Source organism: Hemitrygon akajei, chromosome 5, assembly GCF_048418815.1.
Source record: "Hemitrygon akajei chromosome 5, sHemAka1.3, whole genome shotgun sequence".
NCBI lineage: Eukaryota > Metazoa > Chordata > Chondrichthyes > Myliobatiformes > Dasyatidae > Hemitrygon > Hemitrygon akajei.
The window spans coordinates 165677207-165701412 of record NC_133128.1 but is presented as its reverse complement, the minus strand read 5'-3'; the positions used below and the strand labels follow the sequence as shown (position 1 = coordinate 165701412).

Here is a 24206-nt window from a genome sequence, read left to right as displayed (position 1 = left end):
AATGATTCCCTGAATACTATCTCATATTCATCTTTTGCACTATTTATTTATTGTTACTTAGTCATGTTTATGTCTTGCACTGTACTGCTCCCACAACAATTTTCACAATGTACAGTATATCATTGATGATAAATCTTATTCTGATGATTCTGATTCTGAGTATGGAGGCAGGAGTATGTTATCTGCCCATGAGGACCAGTTAATATGATTATGGCCAATCCTATAGCTGATTTCCACATTCCCATATGCTCTCTGAAATATTTAGATCAAAGTTCAAAATTTATTATCAGAGTACAGATATTACACCATATATAACTCTGAGATTCGTTTTCTTGAAGCATACGTAGTAAATCCAAGAAACACGATAGATTCAATGAAAGACTGCACCCAACAGGATGGACAAACACCAATGTCCAAAAGAAAACAACCAGTGCAAATAAAACAATTAATTAATTAATTAATTAATAAACAATAAATATTGAGAGCATGAGATGAAGTGTGTTGAAAGTGAGTTCATAGGTTGTGGGAATAGTTTGGTGATGGGGCAAGTGAAGTTATCCCCTCTGGTTCAGGAGCCTGATGGTTGAGAGATAATAACTGTTCCTGAACCTGGTGGTGTGGGTTCTGAGCCTCCTGTACCTTCTTCTTGATGGCAGCAGCAAGAAGGAAGCTGGTGGTGGGGGCTCCTTGATGATGGTTCCTGCTGTCCTACGACAGTGCTCTGTGTAAATGTGCTCAGTGGTGGGGAGGGTTTTACTCATGATGGACTGGGATTTTTCTTCTTCTAGTGTCCAGAAAAGGCATTCATAGATCCACAGCTGTATAAAACATGAGTTGCAAAGATTTACATCTTTTATGAAAAACCTCACTCTTAATTATCCACTGAAATAGCCTGAGACTACACCTCCTAGATCTAGTTTTGTGAGGTGAAGAAAACAGTTTTCACTCTATCAAAGGTTTCCTATCAGTGGATGAGGACATTTTGGCTAATTGAGACAATCATGGCTTACCAGGCTTTCCCATTCCATCACTACCCTATTCCACATTCCAAAAAATTCCCTCAGATTCTACCAAGCATGTACAATTTGAAGCAATTTACAGTGACTAGTCTTCACTTCCCTAGAATGAGGGAGGAAACCAGTACACCTGGTGGAAGTGTCATGTAGCCATAGGAAAATGTATGAATTTCACACGATGACAAGTTTGTCATATAGTACTCTAGGTCCAATGCTATTGAGAACAACAGCACTGCTGTGGCCAAATACATAATCAAATGAACCAAGACCAGTGTCATCAGCCATCTCGTATCCCAGCCAGAACTTCTGGAAAGCAACCTGGCAGTAGTGCATGGTGGTGCAGGGTTTGGGAAGAGGGGCTTGAAAAGCAACAGAGGGCCTAGAGAAACATTGGTGGAGGTAGGGGCATGCATGCAGAGGGGAAGAAGAATGCCAATGGAAATACATAGCAAAAATTGTAGGGGGGAGGAGGTATAAAGGTTGATGGGACAACTGGATGGAGGTTGTTGGGCCAAAGATACACTGAAGGCAAAAATGTTGTGAAGAACTGAGTCATCGCAAGGTGGTGGATGAACAAGGAGTGAACTGACAATGTGTGAGAATGCATACATATTCACAGGCACTGATGTGTGTCTCCTAATAAAATAAATGTTTCTCCAGTCATCTCAGATGACCTTGTCACTGAACCACAACTTGTTCCATCAAGCTCATATGCTAACTGGTAATGGAATAGCTACCCAAATTAAACAGCTAATTCCGCTCTTCCCAATAAGAGGTCATGACCAGCAATATCTGTACTCATTGCAGACAGCCTTTAGAGGACATCAGAACCCTATTCCACCATCAGAGACTGGGAACAGAAGCATTTTTAAGACACGATAGGCAGAAGTTGGCCAACTCAAAGAACATGAAGGACAAACCAGTAAAATAATGGTGCCTTCATGGAGTGGACTTTGCTGTCAAAAATGAGATGATTTAGTGTCTCGCTGACTCTTCCTGCAGGATAAGTAAAAGTACCAAAAGTCTCAAAAAGATTTTGGGATGACATTGAAATAGTAGAGTCTATTTGAAAGAACACACCCATCTCAATCTAGTCACCTATATCATCATACCCCTCTTGCCCCACCTGTGACAGATTCTTTAATTCACAGATTTCCCTCATTAGCTACCTTAAAGTCAGCTTCAATCCTGAGGCACTGCCTATGAAATGCAATTACAGGTGGTTTTTCCTTACTTCTGTAGTCTGTCTGCATGCAATATTAGCAATAAAACAAGCATTTATAATATTTAAAGAAACATTACCAAATTTGTAATTAACACAGTTTAAGTCAAAAAACTAGGAAATATGGTCCAGTGTAACCATAAGGAGAAGCTGGCGTATAAAGGGGGGAAAAATTACAATGTTGTCAAAAAAGTAACCCCAATAACTGAGAGATTTTCATTATTCAGCACAAGCAGAAACACTGATAAAAAAGGACAAACAAAATACAAACTATGAACAACTGAAAAGAACTATATTATTAGCATTGCATTAATTAATAGCTTTAAAGGCAACAAGCCCTAAAGTCTTGATAACCTGCATCTTAGAGAAAGCATGTAATTAGTGTAATACGTGCAGTGAAATATTTTCAGAAGATCTTGGAAAAGATGTTACAGGAGGGGTTATTTAGAGCATAATCATAATATACAGGCATGAATTGAAAGTTGATTCATAAACAGAAAACAAAGGGCAGAAATTAAACGTGGCATTTATAGGTTAGGAGAATAGAACTAGTGGGGTGCTGCTGGAAAGGATGCCAGGGCCTCAGCTGCTCGCATTCTATATCAATGGTTTCGAAGAGAGGATCAGATGTAATATATTCCAATTTGTTGATGAAACATAGCTGGATCGAATTATGAAATGTGAGGAAGATGCAAAGAACCCGCAAATGGGAGATGGACAGGTTAACTAGATGAAATATAACCAAAAGAAATGTGAGGTCATCCACTTTGCAATAAGAAAATAGAAAAGAAGATTCATTTTTTATGTTGAGAGATTTTGATTTTGATTTTCTTAGAGACATGGGTGTCCTTGTACAATAAAAGTTAACATTCAGGTAGAGAAGTAAATTAGAAAGGCAAACTATATGCTGGACTATATTACAAAAAGCTTTGTATATTAAGATGACTAACACTTAAACTTACTGAATTATATAGAGCCTTGCTGAGACCACACCTGGAATACTGGACACAATCATAGTCTCACAAGCACGAGTCATTTATCATCTGCCTACCTATGGCTGCAACATAGACAGTACATTTAAGATTGTAGAAGATTGATTCCTGTGATGAACAAGGCAGATGCACAGTCTGAAATTGATAATGAAGACTACACAGGATGCCACAACATTTCAAAAGTGAAAATAAGTAAATATGTAGATGAGAAGGCAAATGTCCAACTATCCAGCAGCAACCAGGTATTTCCACAAGTGACTGATAGATGGAGAGCTTCCTGTATATTATTGAAACACTCAAAGTTAATGAAACTCGAGGAAATCTGCAGATGCTGGAAATTCAAACAACAACACACACAAAATGCTGGTGGAACACAGCAGGCCAGGCAGCATCTATAGGGAGAAGCGCTGTTGACATTTCGGGCCGAGACCCTTCATCAGTTAATGAAACTGCTCAGCGACCGACAAGCTTGAAGAGGCATAGGAAGATTGTGCATGATTATGGGAGAGATTATGAGCATAGAAACAGAATTAGGAGGCAGTAATAATTCTCTTTCTAAACAAACTTGTACTGAACTCTATTTTGAGCATTCTCCGTGACTAAAGCTCTACAATCCTCATGTACAGAGAATTACAAAGATCCACAATGGCCAAGATCCTATTTTGTGACTGGGAAGTCATGTTCTGGATAACATAACTAAAGGAAAAATCATCCCCATATCTACCTTGTCAAGACCTTGAGAATTTTGCACAGTTCAATGAGATCTTTCGTGACTCTGTGTACTTAATTGCTCTGTACCAGATAAACTCCAAACACGAGTCAATCTGCTGAAACTTTCCTTCAATTTCCTTAATTTAAGTGATTCTTTTCTAATATTGGAAATAGCCTGTGACACCAAGTCCAGCTCTTGGCCTTCATGCGTGGCTTAGCTACTAAGCCTGCCAGAACTGCTTTTACTGACTGAAGAATGGGCAAAGTCAGGTTACTGGTGCCTTAAAATTGTCGCTCCTGGCAGATGGGGCTTGTCAACTGTGGATGGCAGCTCATCCAAGAGAAGGAAAACTCTGATCTCAAACATCCACTACCTTGCAGTTATACCCATTCATGGAAAAGGCTTTTAATGTAAACCCTAAAGTATCTGGAGTTGGAGTCCCTAAGGCAACCCTACATTGTGTTTTACACTGACTGGCAACTCCAACATCACTGCTGGTGTCAAACTGTATTGGTCTCTGTTGTTCAACTGGATTCATCAGCTGCATGTAAAAGGACAATTTCTTTTAGCTCCTCATTCACAAACCACTCTAAGTTCAACAGGTTCCATGATGACAGACAAAAACATATTCACTTATTTTCTCTGCCCTTTATTTACCAATTACTACTTTTCCCGTCTTGATATGTAATGCATATACACTAGCTTTTGTCATTCTTTTCTACAGGATTTGCAATCTGATTTTGGGTCTTTCTGAAGTTTATTCTTGCATTCTATTTTCACTTTCCTCATTCACATTCTGGTTGCCTTTTGTTGAAACCTGAAATTTTCCCATTAGTTAGGTCTAGAGCTACTTTTGACAACATTATAAGCCGATCTAATACAGCCTTTAATCCCTCTTGTTAGCCTTGACAGGACCAATCAAACTGTTCAGATATTTTGCCATATAAAGGGATATATATTTGCAGTAAATGAAACACATTCTTTAAATGTTATCTATTGCTTGTTTGCCATTGTAGCTTTTAATGTAGTTTCATGAATTTTCAAGACATAATGTACATTGCTTAGTCTCAGAACTGCAGCTTCAAATGGAAGAAATCACATTCAACCCTGATATAAATTTCCACCATATTAGTTTTCCTTAAAAGTGACTTTTAAAAACATATTGTTAATTAGTCTTTTTTCACTGAACCAAACCAGATCATTCTTGTACATCACACTTTTTCCAGAGTAATTTGTTTTTACAAACATAAATATTAGAAAAATATCTTAAAAGTAAAACAGAACAAAATCAAATTGTAATATGATGAACAGGAAGGAAAGAGAAATAGATGAGATCTAATGACATATACACAGTCATCAAGTTACAATATGGGTCCATTGCTACGTATGGTTTGTAAGTCAGAATTAAACGAAGTTGCATGGGAGGAGTTCAAAGAAGCAGTTGTGATGGGAGAGTGAGCAGACATGGAAAGAGCGGCTGTCATCCAGCCTCACGGACTCATTAAGCGATCAAGTCTGCTCAGTGCTCCCAGCTCTGCTCAGCTTGACCCAGTTCTCAATCTTACAGCTTGCAGGGGTGTGGTGGGGAGAGGAGAGAATGGAAATACCCTATTCTGTTACTGCCTGGCAAAAATGCCTACAGCACTGCAGCAGCTGGCAAATCCATCCCATCCATCCTACCAGTCTTCCGAATGCTATCTATTAGTCAGGCACCAACAAATTGGGGAAGACCTGTGTTCATTTTTGATAAAATCAGTACGAACTACAGGATAGCCCATTCCCTCATGGATTCTCCAGCACTAACGTATTTAATTCGTCATTTATAGAGTCCACAAAGTCATCATTCACATTACTATTGCAACTTTGTTTGCCGTGCTGAAGAGTAATTCAAGTGACCATTAATATTATATCAGCAATCTTGCATTATGGGGTGGTGGTGTTCCTTTCCTAGAATACAGTCCATATCTTGATTTGCCACAGCACAAAGCTATGAAAAGAATTTAAAGTTGTACATTTTTTTTAATTTTCCCCCTAAGATTAATTCCATTAGAGTGAATTTTATTCCGTATCTCAAGTTTTTAAGATAGTCATTTGTGAATTCCATAAGGACACATTTCTAATTCTTCAATGGCCATAATGCAGAGGTCACTTGTATTACCCTCAATACATGAATCTATAATTTCTTGATTTATACCATGCACTACATTACAATTACTGTTTGAAGGCCTGCAGGCAAATCCTACTGATGTCTTCTGCTCCTTGCTGTTTCTTTGCCTCACCCACAATGATTCAGCTTCATGATTTACAGAGCCAAGACCTTTTCTCTCAATTGCCTTCCTCTTATGATTTATCATCAAGAGACCATCCCCCTTTTCCATTTTGCCTACCTCGTCTAAAAGATGAAATATGTTATTCTCAAGAGTGAACAAAAACCATGTTAGCAGGGTCACAAAAAAGTTGACAATCTACAACTTAACATAATAAAAAAAATACACTAAATGGTCTTTATTAAACTTCGTTTCATCTGAAACTTGATGTTCTATTCACTACCAAGAAGACTGAATTTGATACAATCTATTTGGGACAAACTATTGGAAGAATACATTGAAGATGTAAGTACTGATACAGGTGAAAGTAGTTTTATCAATTTTTGTTTATTAACAGGTTAGGTGGTTTGCCTTGGCCTTGTATACAAGTTTCACCACTGTAAATAAGAACAGAAAAATATTACAACAATTGCAATGCTAAGCCTCCACACCAGAACAGGTAATTAAACTCATACCCACTGAGACATGAGAAATTCTTTGTCTAAAAGCCACATTACTCCAAACTGCAGGTGTCTGATTAATATCTGATGAACTATGTCTTGTTGATGAAAAAACTTTTGAAGTATTTATTTTCAGGGGTTACTTATCACAAATTGACAACATTCAAAAAATATATTGAGAATGACGTTTCAAGAAGAACATACCCATCAAATTCTTCAAATTTACACTCCTTGAGAATCAAGAATCCATGTCCTTGGTACTCTGTAACTACAAAAGAAAATCAGGCATACAAAAATTAAATTATCTAAAGATTTGAGAACACTTTTTAAAAAAATTTGGGACTGTTGAATGTGGTTGCCATATGTATGAACATATGGTAAGGCTATAAAAGGCAAATTTTACTAGAAAATCTATTTTATAATTAAGGGGAAAAAGCAATGAAAACATATAATTAGATGCCAAGGCAGTTTGTACTGATTTTACCAAAATTGAATACATCTGTATAGAATCTTCTAATAATTCATTTTTACATTTATCATGCCATGATTTAGTTCTGTTCAGGTTTACTTCTAAGTATGTAATCTTATAATTAAAGGAATAAAGAATCATTACTTTGAATGAAGAAGTATAAAGTACACGAAAACACCAGCAACATCATCAAATGAAAGTAGAGGGAAGGTGGCAAAAGCTACACACCAGAGTTTACAGTCTCCAGAGGGTCTGAATCTGTCATTCCATATTGTCATCTCTACTGCTTATGCCCTATGTGGCATTCTAAATGCCAATGAAGAAGGGATGAGCTGGCATGCTGCAGATGGCACTAAGCATCATAACTACATTTAGCATTTTCTAGAGCAGCTTTGCCAGAAGAGACGGCCCAGCTGTATCTACCCATCAAAGATTTCTGATGACTGACATGACACTTGCAGATGGATTTTTTGTGTAAGAATGTGCATCATTATCTGCAAGATTACATTAATCTTTCATGCTTGTCTGTTTCCCGGTACCAGTGTGCTCCTGGTCATAATTTCAGCAATGCACTACTTTAAAAAATGTATTAAATTTGTCCACGAGATTATGTGAAAGAACTACTTAAAAATTGCAAATATGGTTTATAATACTTCTCACTATTAGCACTCTTACAATTGCTTAATATATTGGACAATTATTTCACCTCTGCTTGAAACTGCAGCATCTAGGAATAGGAATAATTTTTATTTTAAGAATTAGCAATGAAAAAATAATTAACTGACAAACTCCATTTTGCATTTAATTGCCAGCAAGTCCTTCTGTATCACAAAATAAATGCAAAACACCCTAGTGTAAATTACTCAATGTAACTGTAGGGGGAGCAGTGAACGTTTAAATTTTTTTGGATTAAGTCACCTAAAAACAATGACATCCACTGCATTTGTGACACAGTAAATAAAACTGCTGAGCAGAATACTGACATATCTGACATTAGCCAGCTTCTCAGAAAAATTAAAATTCAAAACAAAATTTAAACAATATAGATTGTCCTTTTAATCAAAATATGTCATCTAAATCTGAAAAGTACTGTTCTGCAATCCATCTATTTTGTTCATTTAATAAATGGGAGGGAAGAGGAAAAAAATTACTTCATAATCTTTGTGGTATACCATTAAAATCTACCACACATATTTATGCATGCAGAGGAATAACCGAAAACTGCTTAAGTGAGAGAAAGCATGGAAGAAGTGTCAACTGCGTTTATAAAATCGTGGTGGCACTTTTCATGGGCATTTTATAGCACAAACACATAGGCTGAATTTTAAAAAAAATCACTAACACTATTTTAAGTCTCTATCAATTCCTCTCCGACCCACATAGCTTAAGGTAGAACAACTGCAACTACAAAAATGGCATGCTAAAACCATTAGGATTTAACACTGAATTCAACAATATCAGGCAAGTAGCTTTCTCAAATTGATTCAGAACTGATCACTTTGAAATTAAGCTCACAGGTTGATGGTATTTAATTATTTTTTCTCTCCATAAATGTTGCTGTAACTAATATTTCCAAATATCCTCTTATTTCACAAACTACAATGACTTGTAACCAACCCCAGTTCCAGTCTGACTTCCTTTTCTTCCCATTCATCTTCTACTACTAACATCTCCTTCAGACAGATCTGACCCATTAATGAAATTCACCACTCTTCCTGTTGGCACCATCTAATACTTGCATCATTCTGTTTCTCTTGGTTTAATGCAAACATTTCCTTTATACTTTCCACCCTCTCCATTCTCTGCAATTTAAATCATATTTGATTTCTAATTCTGAATCACACCTTCCAGCTGCATTGAACCCTTTCCAGTTTGCTTACAGCTCAAACCCATCCATTGATGATGTCATAGCCTCACCCCTCCACTCCACCAGTCCCACCTAGAAATCAATGCCTCATATGCAAGGATGATGTTCACTGACTTCAGCTCGGTGTTTAACACAATCATCATCCCACAGAAGCTAGTGGGTAAACTGTCCTCAGTGGGACTCAACATGCCTCTCTGTAACTGGATCTTGGACTTCTTGACAGGAAGACCCAGTGAGTCTGAGTTGGCAGCAACATCTCACGCTCCATCACTCTAAGAACTGATTCCTTTCCCACCGCCCTCCCCCACCTCCTCAGGGCTGTAAACTCAGTCCATTGTTGTTCACACTGCTGACTCATGACCACACTGTCAAATCCAGCTGAAATTGCATCATCTGAAATTGCAAGTTTGTTGATGATACAACAGTAGTTAGCCTCATCAACAACAATGATTAGTTGGCACTTAAAGGGGAGGTAGAGAGGCTTGTCAGATGCTGCGAGAACAACAACCAGAGTTTCAGCGTGGACAAGACAAAAGAGATGATTGTGGACTTCAGGAAGGCACAAGTTGACCACTCTCCAATGCACATCTCTGGTGTGGAGAGAGTGAAGAGCACCAAGTTCCTTGGTACACACATAACAGATCATCTATCCTGGACCATTCAGTTTACCTCATTGCATTAAATATGAAATACTTAAATGTCAGATGTGCAGATAAGCATATGAAAATCGGTTCAACTCACTGGTGATGTCTGTCTTGATATCAGCCAGCTTGAAAAGAGGTGCAACATGTTCATAGTAAACTTGTTTAGCTTCCTTTTTGTGACTATATGGGTTGATAATAACTTTCAGTGATCTCGGTCTCTTTGGAAAATATTCTGTAAAGTAAATAAAACAAAATAATTTTGCCATATTCCACCATGGCTTTCTTTATTGTCATTTTAACAAATTAGCATTTTCTTTGCAAGAACATAGAACATTACAGCACAGTACAAGCCCTTTGACCTACAATATTGTGTCAGCTTTTAAACCTACTCTAATATCAATCTAAGCCTTCCTCATACAAAGCTCTCTATTTTTCTATCAACTGTATGCTTATTTAAGAGTTTCTTAAATGCCCTTTAATTTATCTGTTTCTACCACCACCCCTAACAGGGTGCTCCACGCACAAACCACTCTCTGTGTAAAGAACTTAGCTCTAACATTCTCCCTATACTTCCTCCAATTACCTTTAAATTATGCTCCTCTCCCTCATATTAGCCAATTCTGCACTGGGAAAAAGTCTCTGGTTATCCATTCAATCAATGTCTCTTATAATCTTGTACACCTCTATCAAGTCACCTTTCATCCTCCTTCACTCCAAAAGAGCACTCAAAGTCCCTCAAACTATCCTCTTAAGACATGCTGTCTAGTCCAAACAGTATTCTGATAAATCTCCTTTGCACCCCCTAAAGCTTCCCCATCCTTGCTATAATGAAGAGATCAGAACTAAACAAAATATTCCAAGTGTGGTCTACCCAGGGTTTTTATAGAGCTGCAACATTGCCTCATGGCTTAAACACAATCCCACTGACTAATTAAGGCCAACACAGTTTATGCCCTCTTAACAATGCTATCTACTTGTGTGGTATACTGCGTCCAGTGCTCCCAGTGCAGCCTTCAATAGATTGGTGAGACCTGACGCAGACTAGGAGACCGGTTCGCTGAACACCTACGCTCTGTCCACCAGAGAAAGCAGGATCTCCCAGTGGCCACACATTTTAATTCCACATCCCGTTCACATTCTGATATGTCTATCCATGGCCTCCGCTACTGTCAAGATGAAGCCACACTCAGGTTGGAGGAACAACACCTTATATTCCATCTGGGTAGCCTCCAACCTGATGGCATGAACATTGATTTCTCTAACTTCCGTTAATGCCCCTCCTCCCCTTCTTACCCCATCCCTTATTTATTTATTTATTAATTATTCCCTTTCCCCCCCCCCTTTTCTCTCTCTGCCCCTCTCACAATCACTCCTTGCCTGTTCTCCATCTCCCTCTGGTACTCCCCTCCTCCTTTCTTTCTCCCCGGGTCTCCTGTTCCATGATCCTTTCCCTTCTCACCAATCACTTTTTCAGCTCTTAGCTTCATCCCTCCTCCTCCTGTCTTCTCCTATCATTTCGGATTCCCCCCCCCCCCCAACTCTCTTACTATCTTTTCTTTCAGTTAGTCCTGACGAAGGGTCTCGGCCCGAAACGTCAACTGTACTTCTTCCTATAGATGCTGCCTGGCCTGCTGTGTTCCACCAGCATTTTGTGTGTGTTGCTTGAATTTCCAGCATCTGCAGATTTCCTTGTGTTTGCTATCTACTTGTGCTGCAACTTTTGAGGGATCTATTGCTGTGAACCCCAAGATCCCTCTTTCCTCCACACTGTTAAGAATCCTGCCATTAACACTGTATGCTGCCTTCAAATTTGATCTTCTAAAGTGAATCACTTCACATTTTTACTCCATCTTCTACTTCTCAGCACAGCTCTACATACTGTTAATGTCCCATTGCAACCTATCACAATCCTCCACACTATTCTCAATTCCACCAACCTTTGTCTAGTCTTGAAATTTACTAAACCACTTCTTCATCCACGTCTTTTATAAAAATCACAAAGAGCAGAAGTCCTAGAACGGATCCCTGCAGAACATCACTGGTAGAGATCCTACATGCAACATTCACAATATACATATGCTACATTGCACACTTGTGTCGCTATAGTTAAAGGCAGATGAAAGCCTCATCTGATTTCTGGACACACAGCATCTCTCTAGTCTGGCCAAATTAAACATCTATTTGGAAAAGCAAAAAAATTAGCTTGCGGTAAGTTTCCTCTGTAAAGGCAGTATTAAACAAACAGCAAATTTGAACAGTAAAGTTTCTTTTAATTGCCAAGCACTGATTTTGTAGATCAATACCACTTGTTTAAAATCCATTAGGTGGTTAAGCTAAATCTTTAAAGTTAAAACGTTTCTCAATTAGACTGTGGATGTGAATTACTCCTGTGTGTATATCACCTTATTTTCAATTGCCTTTGAACTAAGAACAAGATGTGTTAATCATGCAGATGATCTAAACATTCTTCCTGCAGCCGGTGTACATCTTGTCTCAAAAATGCAGCTTGAATTTGAAACATAGAAAGTCTAAACTTAAACAACACAAGGCCTTTCCTCAAGCTTCAAGCTGATGTAGATCAGACAAATCACTATCAAGTTGTGGTAATTTTCCCCATGCCATTGTGCTATCCATGGGAAAATATCATATTGCCAAAAGTTTTCTGACTTGTGAATTCTCAACAAGTTACTTGTAGCAGTTACAATAACAAATCTCAGCACAATAACTCTACTACATGACCACAGTAGATTAATTGCCAAGTACAGTTCAACCTGCAAATTGACCATTGCAGTGCACTTATTCCTTAGTAGTCTTCAATGCAATAAAACTCTTTAATTCACAATGAAACAATTTCAAGCAGGTATGTCATTTAAAATCTCCTTCAAATAAATCCATTCTGCCATTGTCTAATCAAGTTGATATTTTCTAGGTGTCCTGTTACCACTTTCTTTATAAGCATTGCCCCATCACTGATATAATGAAACATGGTCACTAAGTATACTTTCTCTCCCTCTTATTTGAATAATGGGTTTATCTTTGTCATTCTCCTATTTGCAGGAACCATTCAATGTTCTATAAAATTCTGCAGTTTATCAATGCAATCACTAATTCCATGGCTACATTTTAGTATTCTGTGACCTACATTTGCAGGCCCTGAAAATTTATCAGTTTTCAGACCTATTCAAAACAATATTAGAAGAAACAGTATTTTACTAGTACTTATTTTCTTTAGTTTTGTTCCGATTAATTAGACTTTTCCTAGCATTTATATTACTAACCACATATCCTTCATTACTTAATAGAGAAACAGGCATATGGTTTTCTATTTTTCTACTTACTATTTTTTAACTGAGTTTAGCTCCTAAGGATTAAGAATTCAGTATCACTGTAACTGGGCAAGTTTTTAGCTCTGCTTTCTGTTCAAACAATGCAATGATGAGGAGATATACAGATAGTGGCCACTTTATTAGGCATTCCTGTACACTATCTAATCAGCCCATCACGTGGCAGCAACTCAAAGCATAAAAGCATGTTGACATGGTCAAGAGGTTCAGCCATTGTACTGACCACATGTCAAAATGAGGAAGAAATGTCTAAGTGGCTTTGCTGTGGAATGATTGATAATACCAGACAACGTGGTTAAAGTATCTCAGAAACTGCTGATCTGCGATTGATGAAGTATCTCAGTCTGAAATGTCGCCTGTTTACTCTTCTCCATAAATGCTGCCGCCAGCATTTTGTGTGAGTCACAGGAGCATGATCAGACTGGTTCAAGCTGACAGGAAGGTGACACAACTCAAATAAACAAATGTTACAGCTATTGTGTGCAGAATAACACCTCTGAATGCACACTATGTCAAACCTTGATGTACACTCAGTGGCCATTTTATTAGGTACAGGAGGTACCTAAAATGGCTGTTGAGTGTATATTCAACTAATTTTGCCAGTTCACATAAGTGCTCTGCCACCTGAATGACCCTCAAGCTACTTACAACTCGACCTATTAATGAGCAGGGTAAGACAGGAGAGATAAAATCACCCATTCCATAATTGTGTTTAGTATATGGTAGAGCATAGATATGTAAGCACTATGGGGGTCACGGTTCAGATTTGAAATTGAAGGGAAAAGTGAACAAATTCTGTTAATATTAGCCAACTTAGGTGCACCATCTTGGAGAGGGACGTCGATGCAATACTTACAGACTGGAAGTAATTTCTACATTTCAATGAGTACAATCAAAATACACTCCACATGAACATATTAATGGTAGCATCACACCCAAGGACAAAACAACACCATAGCTGACTGAAAAGAGCTGTTACAACAAGAAAAATGCTGTTCAATAAAATACAATGCATATGAACTGTGTTTTAGTAACTGGCATAAAGAATAGGACATTGGTCAGAAGCATGAATAAAATTAGTTTATATAAAAAGGAAAGATGATCCATGTGTTCATAAGAGACATAGAATTAATCAGATTCTGTTGAACTCTAATCATAAGTTCTTCAACCAACTACTGGTTTCATGCAAGGGGGCAATCATTCGATGTTATCCACCATCCCAGTCTACTACTTGTCATAAATGAATTTTCATAAGAGCTCCTGCAATTGCACCACAATAGTTCAGACATAAGGCTAAAACCAGAAGTATCATAAAAGGGCTAGGCAATAACCAACTCCAGAGTCTAATTGCCAACCATCAATAATTTATTGGGTTACTATCCTCAGATCACTATTAAAAATATTTAGCATGTTGCCATTAATCAGAAACTCATCCTATTCAGCCATTTAAGTGTAATGACTATCAGCAGATCTGAGGCTAATTGCCCAACAGCAAGTGACAAACATCCTGTCAACCCCAAAATCTACAAGACATATCAAGAGTACCTCCTACCTCATGGTAACAATGAGAAAAAGGCATGCCCAGGGTGCTGGAGGTCATTAATAATGGACACTGCCTTTCTGAGACACCGCTCTCTGAAGATGTCCTGGGTACTTTGTAGGCTAGTACCCAAGATGGAGCTGACTAGATTTACAACCTTCTGCAGCTTCTTTTGGTCCTGTGTAGTAGCCCTGCCATACCAGACAGTGATGCAGCCTGTCAGAATCCTCTCCACGGTACTACTATAGAAGTTTTTGAGTTTATTTGTTGACACTGGATTTTGTGCTTTGAGTGATAAAGGCAAAGATGGTATTTAATAACAAGTAGGAGCTAACAAGTTGAAAGCACATGAGGCAGGTGATTCATCATGAGCTCAGAACTGTCTCAGCTGGCAAGATTGGTTACACTGACAACACCTGGTAAGTTTAAAGCTTTAGAGAATGTGACCAGCAAATGTGTCCACAATTCACACAGTCAAATCAAATCCACTGATCTTTAGAATCAGCCTACTGTTGAAAGCATCAAGAAGTTTAGCATTCTGCTAAAATCTGTTTTTATCTTTTACTTCTAATATTTATTTCAAAGCTTCAGACAATAGATTTCATCACCTGAAGGCTAGTCGACAATAGTTGTGGTGAATCTTTTGAAAGCCCTTTTAGATGGGGTTTAATGCAGAATTGTTCTCTTCGTCTGTAACTAGACTCAGGAGGGCTCAGTCGTGCTGGGATTCCCCAGCACTATGCCAGAGCATCAGCACTCTGATCCCATGCCAGATCAGACCTGGCACAAAAACTGAAAAAGGATTGATTTCATTGGGGATTCTAAGCCTGTGGATTCAAAGGAAAAGAGGAAGCAAACTTCATTTGAATTATATTTTTACATTTAATATTTTTATTTACAGTTTAAAATTTATTTTCAAAATGTTCATTATTTTAATAATTTTCATCACTTGCATTTTTTAATGTCAGCAAATTCTAGAGATGTATAGAAATTGTAAACATCTTGGGAGCTTTGCCAGAAAATAAACCTCTGACCCAGCTTTGCCTTCATTCAAAGCCTTTCAAGGGCAACCCAGGATAACATCACCTGATGCCTTGTCACTAACAAGACTTGACTGCTAGTAATGGGGAAAAAGTGATCATTGCTTTCATATATATTTTTTAATCAATTACTCGTGAAATGTTTAAAATCAGTGTCCGGTAGCCATTTGTGCACATTCAAATCCCAAAAGCAAGAAATCTAGGGACCAATTAATTTGTTATTCTGGTGACTTTGGTTGAACGACAGATGTTGGTCAGATCAGTGGGAGAGCACTTTGTCAATGGATTTTTTTTTTTAAAGTCCACACAAACAGACTGTTTCAACATCTCATCTTAAAGACAGTGCCTCCAATAATGAAGTGTTCTCATACTGCAGAGATGGCATGCTATTCCCAGGTCAATAAGTCAGACATCAGATCAGCCTTGCTGAGAGTAAACCCTTGGAAAGCAAGTGGTCTCGATGGAGTACCCTGCCTACATCCTCAGATCCTGCTAGAGGAAGTAGTCATGGATATCTTGAACCCATCTCTACTCCAGTGATGCTCCCATCTGCCTTAGGACCACTATTATCCTAGTGCCAAAAATAAACAAGGTAATATACCTTGACAACTACTGCCAGTGATTCTGACATCCATCGTTATGAAGTCCTTTGAGAGGCTGGTCATGGCACATATCAACTCTATTCAGGACAAGTTTGATCAATTTCAATTTGCCTATTGCTGATAAAGGTCGAAATAACCAAATTTTACTCTGAAGTCTGCAGATGACACTGCCATAATGGGCCAGATCTCAAACCACAAGGTAAAGTACAGGAAAGATATAAAGAGCCTATTGGCATGGTGTCAAGATAACAATCTCCCCCTCAATGTCAGCAAAACAAAATCTTGTTTATAATTGAATTCCAGTTCTTACTTACAGCGAGACCTTCATCTTTGTTAAAAGTTCTTCTTCTCTAGTTTTATTTCAATGGCCTTCTTCACCAGAAAGTCCCAAAAACCATTGGTGTGGCACAGTATTTTTGTGCTGTCGATGACAATCCTATGGCTATTGTGAATGTAATGTTCTGCTACCCCAAATTTTTATGGGTAACCCAAATGGATACACCTCCTGTGCTCCTTGAAGTGGGTTTCCAACGTGCGCCTCATTTGGCTGATGTGAGTTGCTCTGCATTCACAGGGAATCCTGTAAGTGCCAGCCATCCTAAGTCCCAGTCATCTTTGACCCTCATAAGCTGTGACCTGAGCTTCCTTACGGGTTTGTGGATTTTCAGTTTCTGGGACGATCGCCAGGATCCTGAAAAAATACCAGATTAACACCATCCAGAAACACAAAGCACAGCTTATACATCACTACATGCAACCCTGAGATTCATTTTCTTGTGGGCATACTCATTAAAACTAAAGAATAATAACCAATAACAGAATCAATGAAAGACCACCCCCAACTAGGGCTTTAAACCAGTGTCCAGAAGACAACAAATGGTGCAAATAGAAAAAGAAGAAATAATAATAATAATAATAAATAAATAAGCAATAAATATTGAGAACATTAGATGAAGAGTTCCTGGTTGTAGGAACACCTCATTGATAGGGCAAGTGAAGTTGAGTGAAGTTATCCCATTTGGTTCAAGAGCCTGATGGTTGAAGGGTAGTAACTGTTCCTGAACCTGGTGGTGTGAATCCTGAGGCTCCTGTACTTTCTTCCTGATGGCAGCAGTGAAAAAAGAGCATGTCCTGTGGTGGTGGTGGGGGGAGGGGGGCGGTCCCTGATGATGGTGGTTCCTTTCCTGCAACAGCATTTCATGTAGGTGTGCTCAATGGTTGGGAAGGCTTTATCCGTGATTTGTAGGATTTTCCATTCAAGGGCATTCCATACCAGGCTGTGATGCAGCCAGTCAATATACTCTCCACTAAACATTAACATAAGCTTGTCCAGGTTTTAGATATCATGCCAAATTTCTACAAATGCATAAGGAGGTAGAGGCACTGCCATGCTTTCTTCATAATTGCACTTACGCACTGGGCCCAGGACAGGTCCTCCGAAATAATAACACTGAGGAATTTAAAGCTGATAACCCTCTTCACCTCTGATGAAGACAGGTTCATAGCCCTCTGGTTTCCTTCTCTGGAAGTCTATAATCAATTCCTTGCTCTTGCAGACATTGTATAAGAAGGTGCTGTTTTGGGACCACTCAGCCGATTTCCAATTTCCTTCCTATAATCCCGATCCATCACCACCTCTGAGTTGACCTACAACAGTGGTGTCATCAGCAAACTTGAATATGGCATTGGAGCGGTGCTTAGCCATGCACTCATAAGTGTAAAGCAAGTAGAGCAGGGGACTAAGTATGCAGCCTTGTGGTGCACCTGTGCTGATGGAGATCATGGAGAAGTTGTTGCCAATCCAAACTGACAGAGGTCTGCAAGCGAGGAATTCTAAGATCCAATTGCATGAGGAGGTATTAAGGACAAGGTCTTGGAGTTATTGATAAGTTTTGAGGGGATGATAGTATTGAATGTTGAGCAGTAGTTGATAAAGAGCATCCTGATGCATGCATCTTTGCTGTCCAGATGTTTCAGGGTTAAGTGAAGAGCCAATGAGATGATATCTGCTGTGGACCTGTTTCTCCGTAAGACAAATTGGAGCAGAACTAAGTTGCTTCACAGGCAGGAGTTGATATGTTTCATCACCAACCGCCCAAAACACTTCATCAGTATGCATACAAGTGCTACTGGTCAATAGTCAATGAGGCAGGTCACACTGCTCTTCTTGTGCTCCAGTATAATTGAAGCCTGCTTCTCAGTCATAGAGCAAAAAAGCATTAATACAGGCATTCCAGCCCACCATATCTATGCCAATCATGGTACCACATATTGGAGTATAAAAGTATAAACTTTAACTATGAAGTCAGTTATTTGCATATATTGGAGTATAAAAGTATAAACTTTAACTATGAAGTCAGTTATTTGCATATATTGGAGTATAAAAGTATAAACTTTAACTATGAAGTCAGTTATTTGCTATGCATATACTCAATTTAGTAGAATGAAATCTTAGGAATGTAGAGGTAGCTAAAGAGCTAAAGAAATGTAGATTAGAACATTGCTCAGTTCTGAGTTTATTATTTGCTATGCACAATGTACGTGCAGCACGTGTAAAATGCAACTAGAGATTGCTATAAAAACTGCTGTGTTCGAGGATCGGTGGGCAATCAGCGACTAGCTCAATGACTGTCTCAGCTTTGATTTGCAAGTTAAAGTTTAACCCTTCTTGAAGAATCTTCTGCGTCTCCTGGTCATTTGTACGGCACGAAAAACCACGACACACACAACTAGTCCCAATTTCCTGCAGCTAACCCACATTTCTTTAAGACCTGCTCTCAATGTACATAACCAAATTCTTCTTAAAATTAACTACTATACCCACCTCAACCACTTTCTCTGGCGGCTCATTCCATATACTCACCACCACTCAGGTCCCTTTTAAATGTTCCCCTCTCACTCTATGCCAGCTTTCCCCATACCCTGGGGAAAAGGCAGTTACAATCCACCTACGTACTGTACTCATGCATTCCTCTATTCCATTACACTGCCTGGAGTCCTGCCATTCATAGTACACATCCTACACTTGTCTGACTTCCCAGAATGCATCACCTCAGTCTTACCTGTATTAAAATCCAATTACTCTCCTTGGTCCACTTTCCAAACGGATTAATGCTTTTGGTTTTCTTCAAAAAAACTCAAGGTTCTTCAAGAACAACTTCCCATGCACAAAGCCATGCCAATTCCTCCTAATTAGACTCTAAATGCTGTAGATCAGCCCCTCAAAATTCCTTCCATCAATAGACAATGGACAATAGACAGTAGGTGCAGGAGTAGGCCATTCGGCCCTTCTAGCCAGCACCGCCATTCACTGTGATCATGGCTGATCATACACAATCAGTACCCCGTTCCTGCCCTCTCCCCATATCCCTTGACCCCACTATCTATAAGAGCTCTATCTAACTCTCTCTTGAATGCATCCAGAGTCTTGGCCTCCACTGCCTTCTGGGGCAGAGCATTCCACATATCCACCACTCTCTGGGTGAAAAAGTTTTTCTGCATCTCTGTTCTAAATGGCCTACCCCTTATTCTTAAACTGTGGCCTCTAGTTCTGGACTCACCCATCAGCGGGAACATGCTTCCTGCCTCCAGTGTGTCCAATCCCTTAATAATCTTATGTTTCAATCAGATCCCCTCTCATCCTTCTAAATTCCAGTGTATACAAGCCCAGTCGCTCCAATCTTTCAACATATGACAGTCCCACCATTCCGGGAATTAACCTTGTGAACCTACGCTGCACTCCCTCAATAGCAAGAATGTCCTTCCTCAAATTTGGAGACCAAAACTGCACACAATACTCCATGTGGGGTCTCACCAGGGCCCTGTACAGCTGCAGAAGGACCTCTTTACTCCTATACTCAATTCCTCTTGTTATAAGGGCCAGCATGCCATTAGCTTTCTTCTCTGCCTGTTGTACCTGCATGCTTGCTTTCATTGACTGATGTACAAGAACACCTAGATCTCGTTGTACTTCCCCTTTTCCTAACTTGACTCCATTTAGATAGTAATCTGCCTTCCTGTTCTTGCCACCAAAGTGGATAACCTCACATTTATCCACATTAAACTGCATCTGCCATATATTTGCCCACTCACCCAACCTGTCCAAGTCACCCTGCATTCTCATAACATCCTCCTGACATTTCACACTGCCACCCAGCTTTGTGTCATCAGCAAATTTGCTAATGTTACTTTTAATCCCTTCATCTAAATCGTTAATATATATTGTAAACAGCTGCGGTCCCAGCACCGAACCTTGTGGTACCCCACTGGTCACAGCCTGCCATTCCGAAAGGGACCCGTTAATCACTACTCTTTGTTTCCTGTCAGCCAGCCAATTTTCAATCCATGTCAGTACTCTGCCCCCAATACCATGTGCCCTAATTTTGCCCACTAATCTCCTATGTGGGACTTTATCAAAAGCTTTCTGGAAGTCCAGGTACACTACATCCACTGGCTCTCCCTTGTCCATTTCCATAGTTATATCCTCAAAACAACTTCAGAAGATTAGTCAAGCATGATTTTCCCTTCATAAATAAATCCATGCTGACTCAGACTGATCCTTCTACTGCTATCCAAATGTGTCGTAATTTCCTCTTTTATAATTGACTCCAGCATCTTTCCCACCACTGACGTCAGGCTAACCGGTCTATAATTCCCTGTTTTCTCTCTCCCTCCTTTCTTGAAAAGTGGGACAACATTAGCCACCCTCCAGTCAGCAGGAACTGTTCCTGAATCTATAGAACATTGGAAAATGATTACCAATGCATCCACGATTTCTATAGCCACCTCTTTAAGTACCCTGGGATGCAGACCATCAGGTCCCAGGGACTTATCAGCCTTCAGACTCAAAACAGTCTATCCAACACCGTTTCTTGCCTAATATAAATTTCCTTCAGTTCATCCTTTACCCTAGTTCCTTTGGCCAGTATTACATCTGGGAGATTGTTTGTGTCTTCCCTAGTGAAGACAGATCCAAAGTACCTGTTCAACTCATCTGCCATTTCCTTGTTCCCCATAATAAATTCACCCGTTTCTGTCTTCAATGGCCCAATTTTGGTCTTAACTATTTTTTTGCTATTCACATACCTAAAGAAGCTTTTACTATCCTCCTTTATATGCTTGGCTAGTTTACCTTCGTACCTCATTTTTTCTTGGCATATTGCCTTTTTTGTTATCTTCTGTTGCTCTTTAAAAGCTTCCCAGTCCTCTGGTTTCCCGCTCATCTTTGCTATGTTATACTTCTTCTCTTTTATTTTTATACTGTCCTTTACTCCCCTCATCAGCCACGGCCAACCCTTACTCCCCTTAGGATCTTTCTTCCTCTTTGGAATGAACAGATCCTGCACCTTCTGCATTATTCCCAGAAATACCTGCTATTTTTATTCCACTGTCTTCCCTGCTAGGGTATTGTTCCATTGAACTTTGGCCAGCTCCTCCCTCATAGCTCCATGAGGAGCTTTTAATCCAGTTTGTTAATTACAGTTTTAAATCCAGTTTTTAATTACAGTTTGTTCAACTGTAATACCGACACATCCGATTTTCCCTTCTCCTTCTCAAATTGTAAGTTAAAACACATCATACTATGGTCACTACCTCTTAATGGTTCCTTTACCTCGAGGTCCCTGATCAAATCTGGTTCATTGCACAACACTAAATCTAGAATTGCCTTCTCCCTGGTAGGCTCCAGTACAAGCTGTTCTAAGAATCCATCTCGGAGGCACTCCACAAACTCCCTTTCTTGGGGTCCAGTACCATTCTGATTCTCCCAGTCTACCTGCATGTTGAAATCCCCCATGACAACTGTATCATTACTTTTGCAACATGCCAATTTTAACTCTTCATTCAACTTACACCCTACATCCAGACTGCTGTTTGGGGGCCTGTAGGTAACTCCCATTAGGGTCTTTCTACCCTTAGAATTTCTCAGTTCTATCCATACTGACTCTACATCCCCAGATTCAATGTCCCCCCTCGCAAGGGACTGAATATCATTCCTCACCAACAGAGCCACCCCACCCCCTCTGCCAGTCAGTCTGTCCTTTCGATAAGATGTATATCCTTGAATATTCATTTCACAGGCCCTGTCCGCTTGAAGCCATGTCTCAGTTATTCCCACAACATCGTACTTGCCAATTTCCAACTGAGCCTCAAGCTCATCTACTTTATTCCTTATACTTCGTGCATTCATATATAATACTTTTAATTCAGTACTCCTCTCTCCTTTCATATCAATTCCTATTTCACTTGGCCATACTGTATGATCTCTTCTTGAGCTTTCTACTCCATTGATTCTGTTGTCCTTTTTAACTTTTCTTATTTTCACTTTCCCTTTAACTCCATCCTTATATTTCCAGTTCATCCCCTCCCCCCCACTACTTAGTTTAAACACATCCATGTTGCAGTGGCAAACCTGTCTGCCAGAATGCTGGTCCCCCACCTATTAAGGTGCAACCCGTCCCTTTTGTACAATTCATCCCTACCCCAAAACAGATCCCAGTGGTTCAAGAATGTAAATCCTTGCTTCCTGCACCAGTTCCTTAGCCACACATTCAGATCCATTATCTCCCTGTTCCTGCCCTCTCCAGCACGAGTAACTGGAAGCAAACCAGAGATAACCACCCTGGAAGTCCTGCTTTTCAGCCTTCTTCCGAGTTCTCTGAATTCACGCTGCAGAATGTCCTTCCTCTTCTTCCCGATATCATTTGTGCCGACATGCACTACCACTTCCGGCTGTTCACCTTCACCCTTGAGGATTCCCTGCAATCGGTCCGTGATGTCCTGGATCTTAGCACCAGGGAGGCAACACGCCATCCTTAAATCTCACCTGTTGCCGCAGAAACCCCTTTCCGTACCATTTACTATGGAGTCCCCTACTACCACGGCTCTTCCTGATGTCTGACTCCTCGGCTCTGCTTCTGCACAAATTTTCGGCTCGCAGACCTGTCCGCCTCTCAGACTGGCTGTGTCTTCTGTCCTGACAGCTTCCAAGAAGGTGAATCTGTTTACGGGAGGTACATCCCCTGGGGTCTCCTGTACTTCAAGCATCCTTTCCTTCCTCATCGTCGCCCCCTTTCTCTCTTCCGGTATCCTCGGTGTAACGACCTCACTGTAGGTCCTGTCTAGAAAACCCTCGTTTTCGCGGATAAACCTGAGGTCATCCAGTTCTTTCTTCAGTGCTGCAACATGCTCCTTCAGAAGCTGAATCTGGACACACTTTCCACAGCTGTAGCAGCCGGGGGCACCATCAGTGTCCCTGACCTCCCACATCATGCACGTAGCACACTGAATCAGCTTAGCGGTCATGTCTTCACCCTCTGCAATTGTGCCTGGCATAGTCTCCTCCCTCAGTCTCCTCACCGAAGACTCTCGAGCCAAAGACTAGCACTTTTCACACCAGGCACTTCCCTCGACCAGGCCACTTCCCGACACTCTGTCTCTGGTTATCCTGATTACTAGACATGCTCTTGCTGGCCACTACTTTTTTCCATGTACAACCTACGTAAATGTATAACACCCTGCTTACCATTTCCCTTTTCTGCAGGTGCTCAGAGACATCCTTTACCATGGCACACACGAGGCAGCACACCATCTTAGTGTCTGTTGTATGGCCACCTAATCCTCATCTTATATGCCAAAGATGAATTCTTGATCTCAAGATCTACCTCATCATGGTCCTTGCACTTTACTTGTTTACCAGCACTGCATTTTCTCTATAGCTGCAACACTTTATTCTAAATTCAGTTTTCTCTTTATTTCCTCAATATCATCTTGTATGGCATCTACCTAGAAGGCACATAAAAGTTTTTCACTGTTTTTTCCATATATTTGCCAATAAACCAATGTTAACCAATACCAGCATCAATGCCGGAACACATTATTGCTGATTGATAAGAAAAAAACAGGAGCAGTACTAGACCAGCTGACTCCTCAAGCATGTTTGCTATTCCATAGGAATATCGGTGATCCAATTTGATCCAGTGACTATCCAGTGG

General features: G+C 39.8%; 1 protein-coding gene across 3 annotated transcripts in view; it reads right to left on the bottom strand.

Moving 5' to 3' along the window:
• Positions 1-24206, bottom strand: part of cerkl (CERK like autophagy regulator) — a 184010-nt gene that overhangs the window by 80438 nt on the left and 79366 nt on the right. For 2 of the 3 annotated variants that reach the window (XM_073047086.1, XM_073047087.1), the window contains exons 3-4: positions 9787-9921; positions 6914-6977 (exon numbers count right to left, since the gene is read on the bottom strand). In XM_073047086.1, coding sequence (XP_072903187.1) covers positions 6914-6977; positions 9787-9921 — 199 coding nt within the window. The remainder of the gene's footprint in view (positions 1-6913; positions 6978-9786; positions 9922-24206) is intronic. The other variant, XM_073047088.1, reaches the window with a different exon arrangement.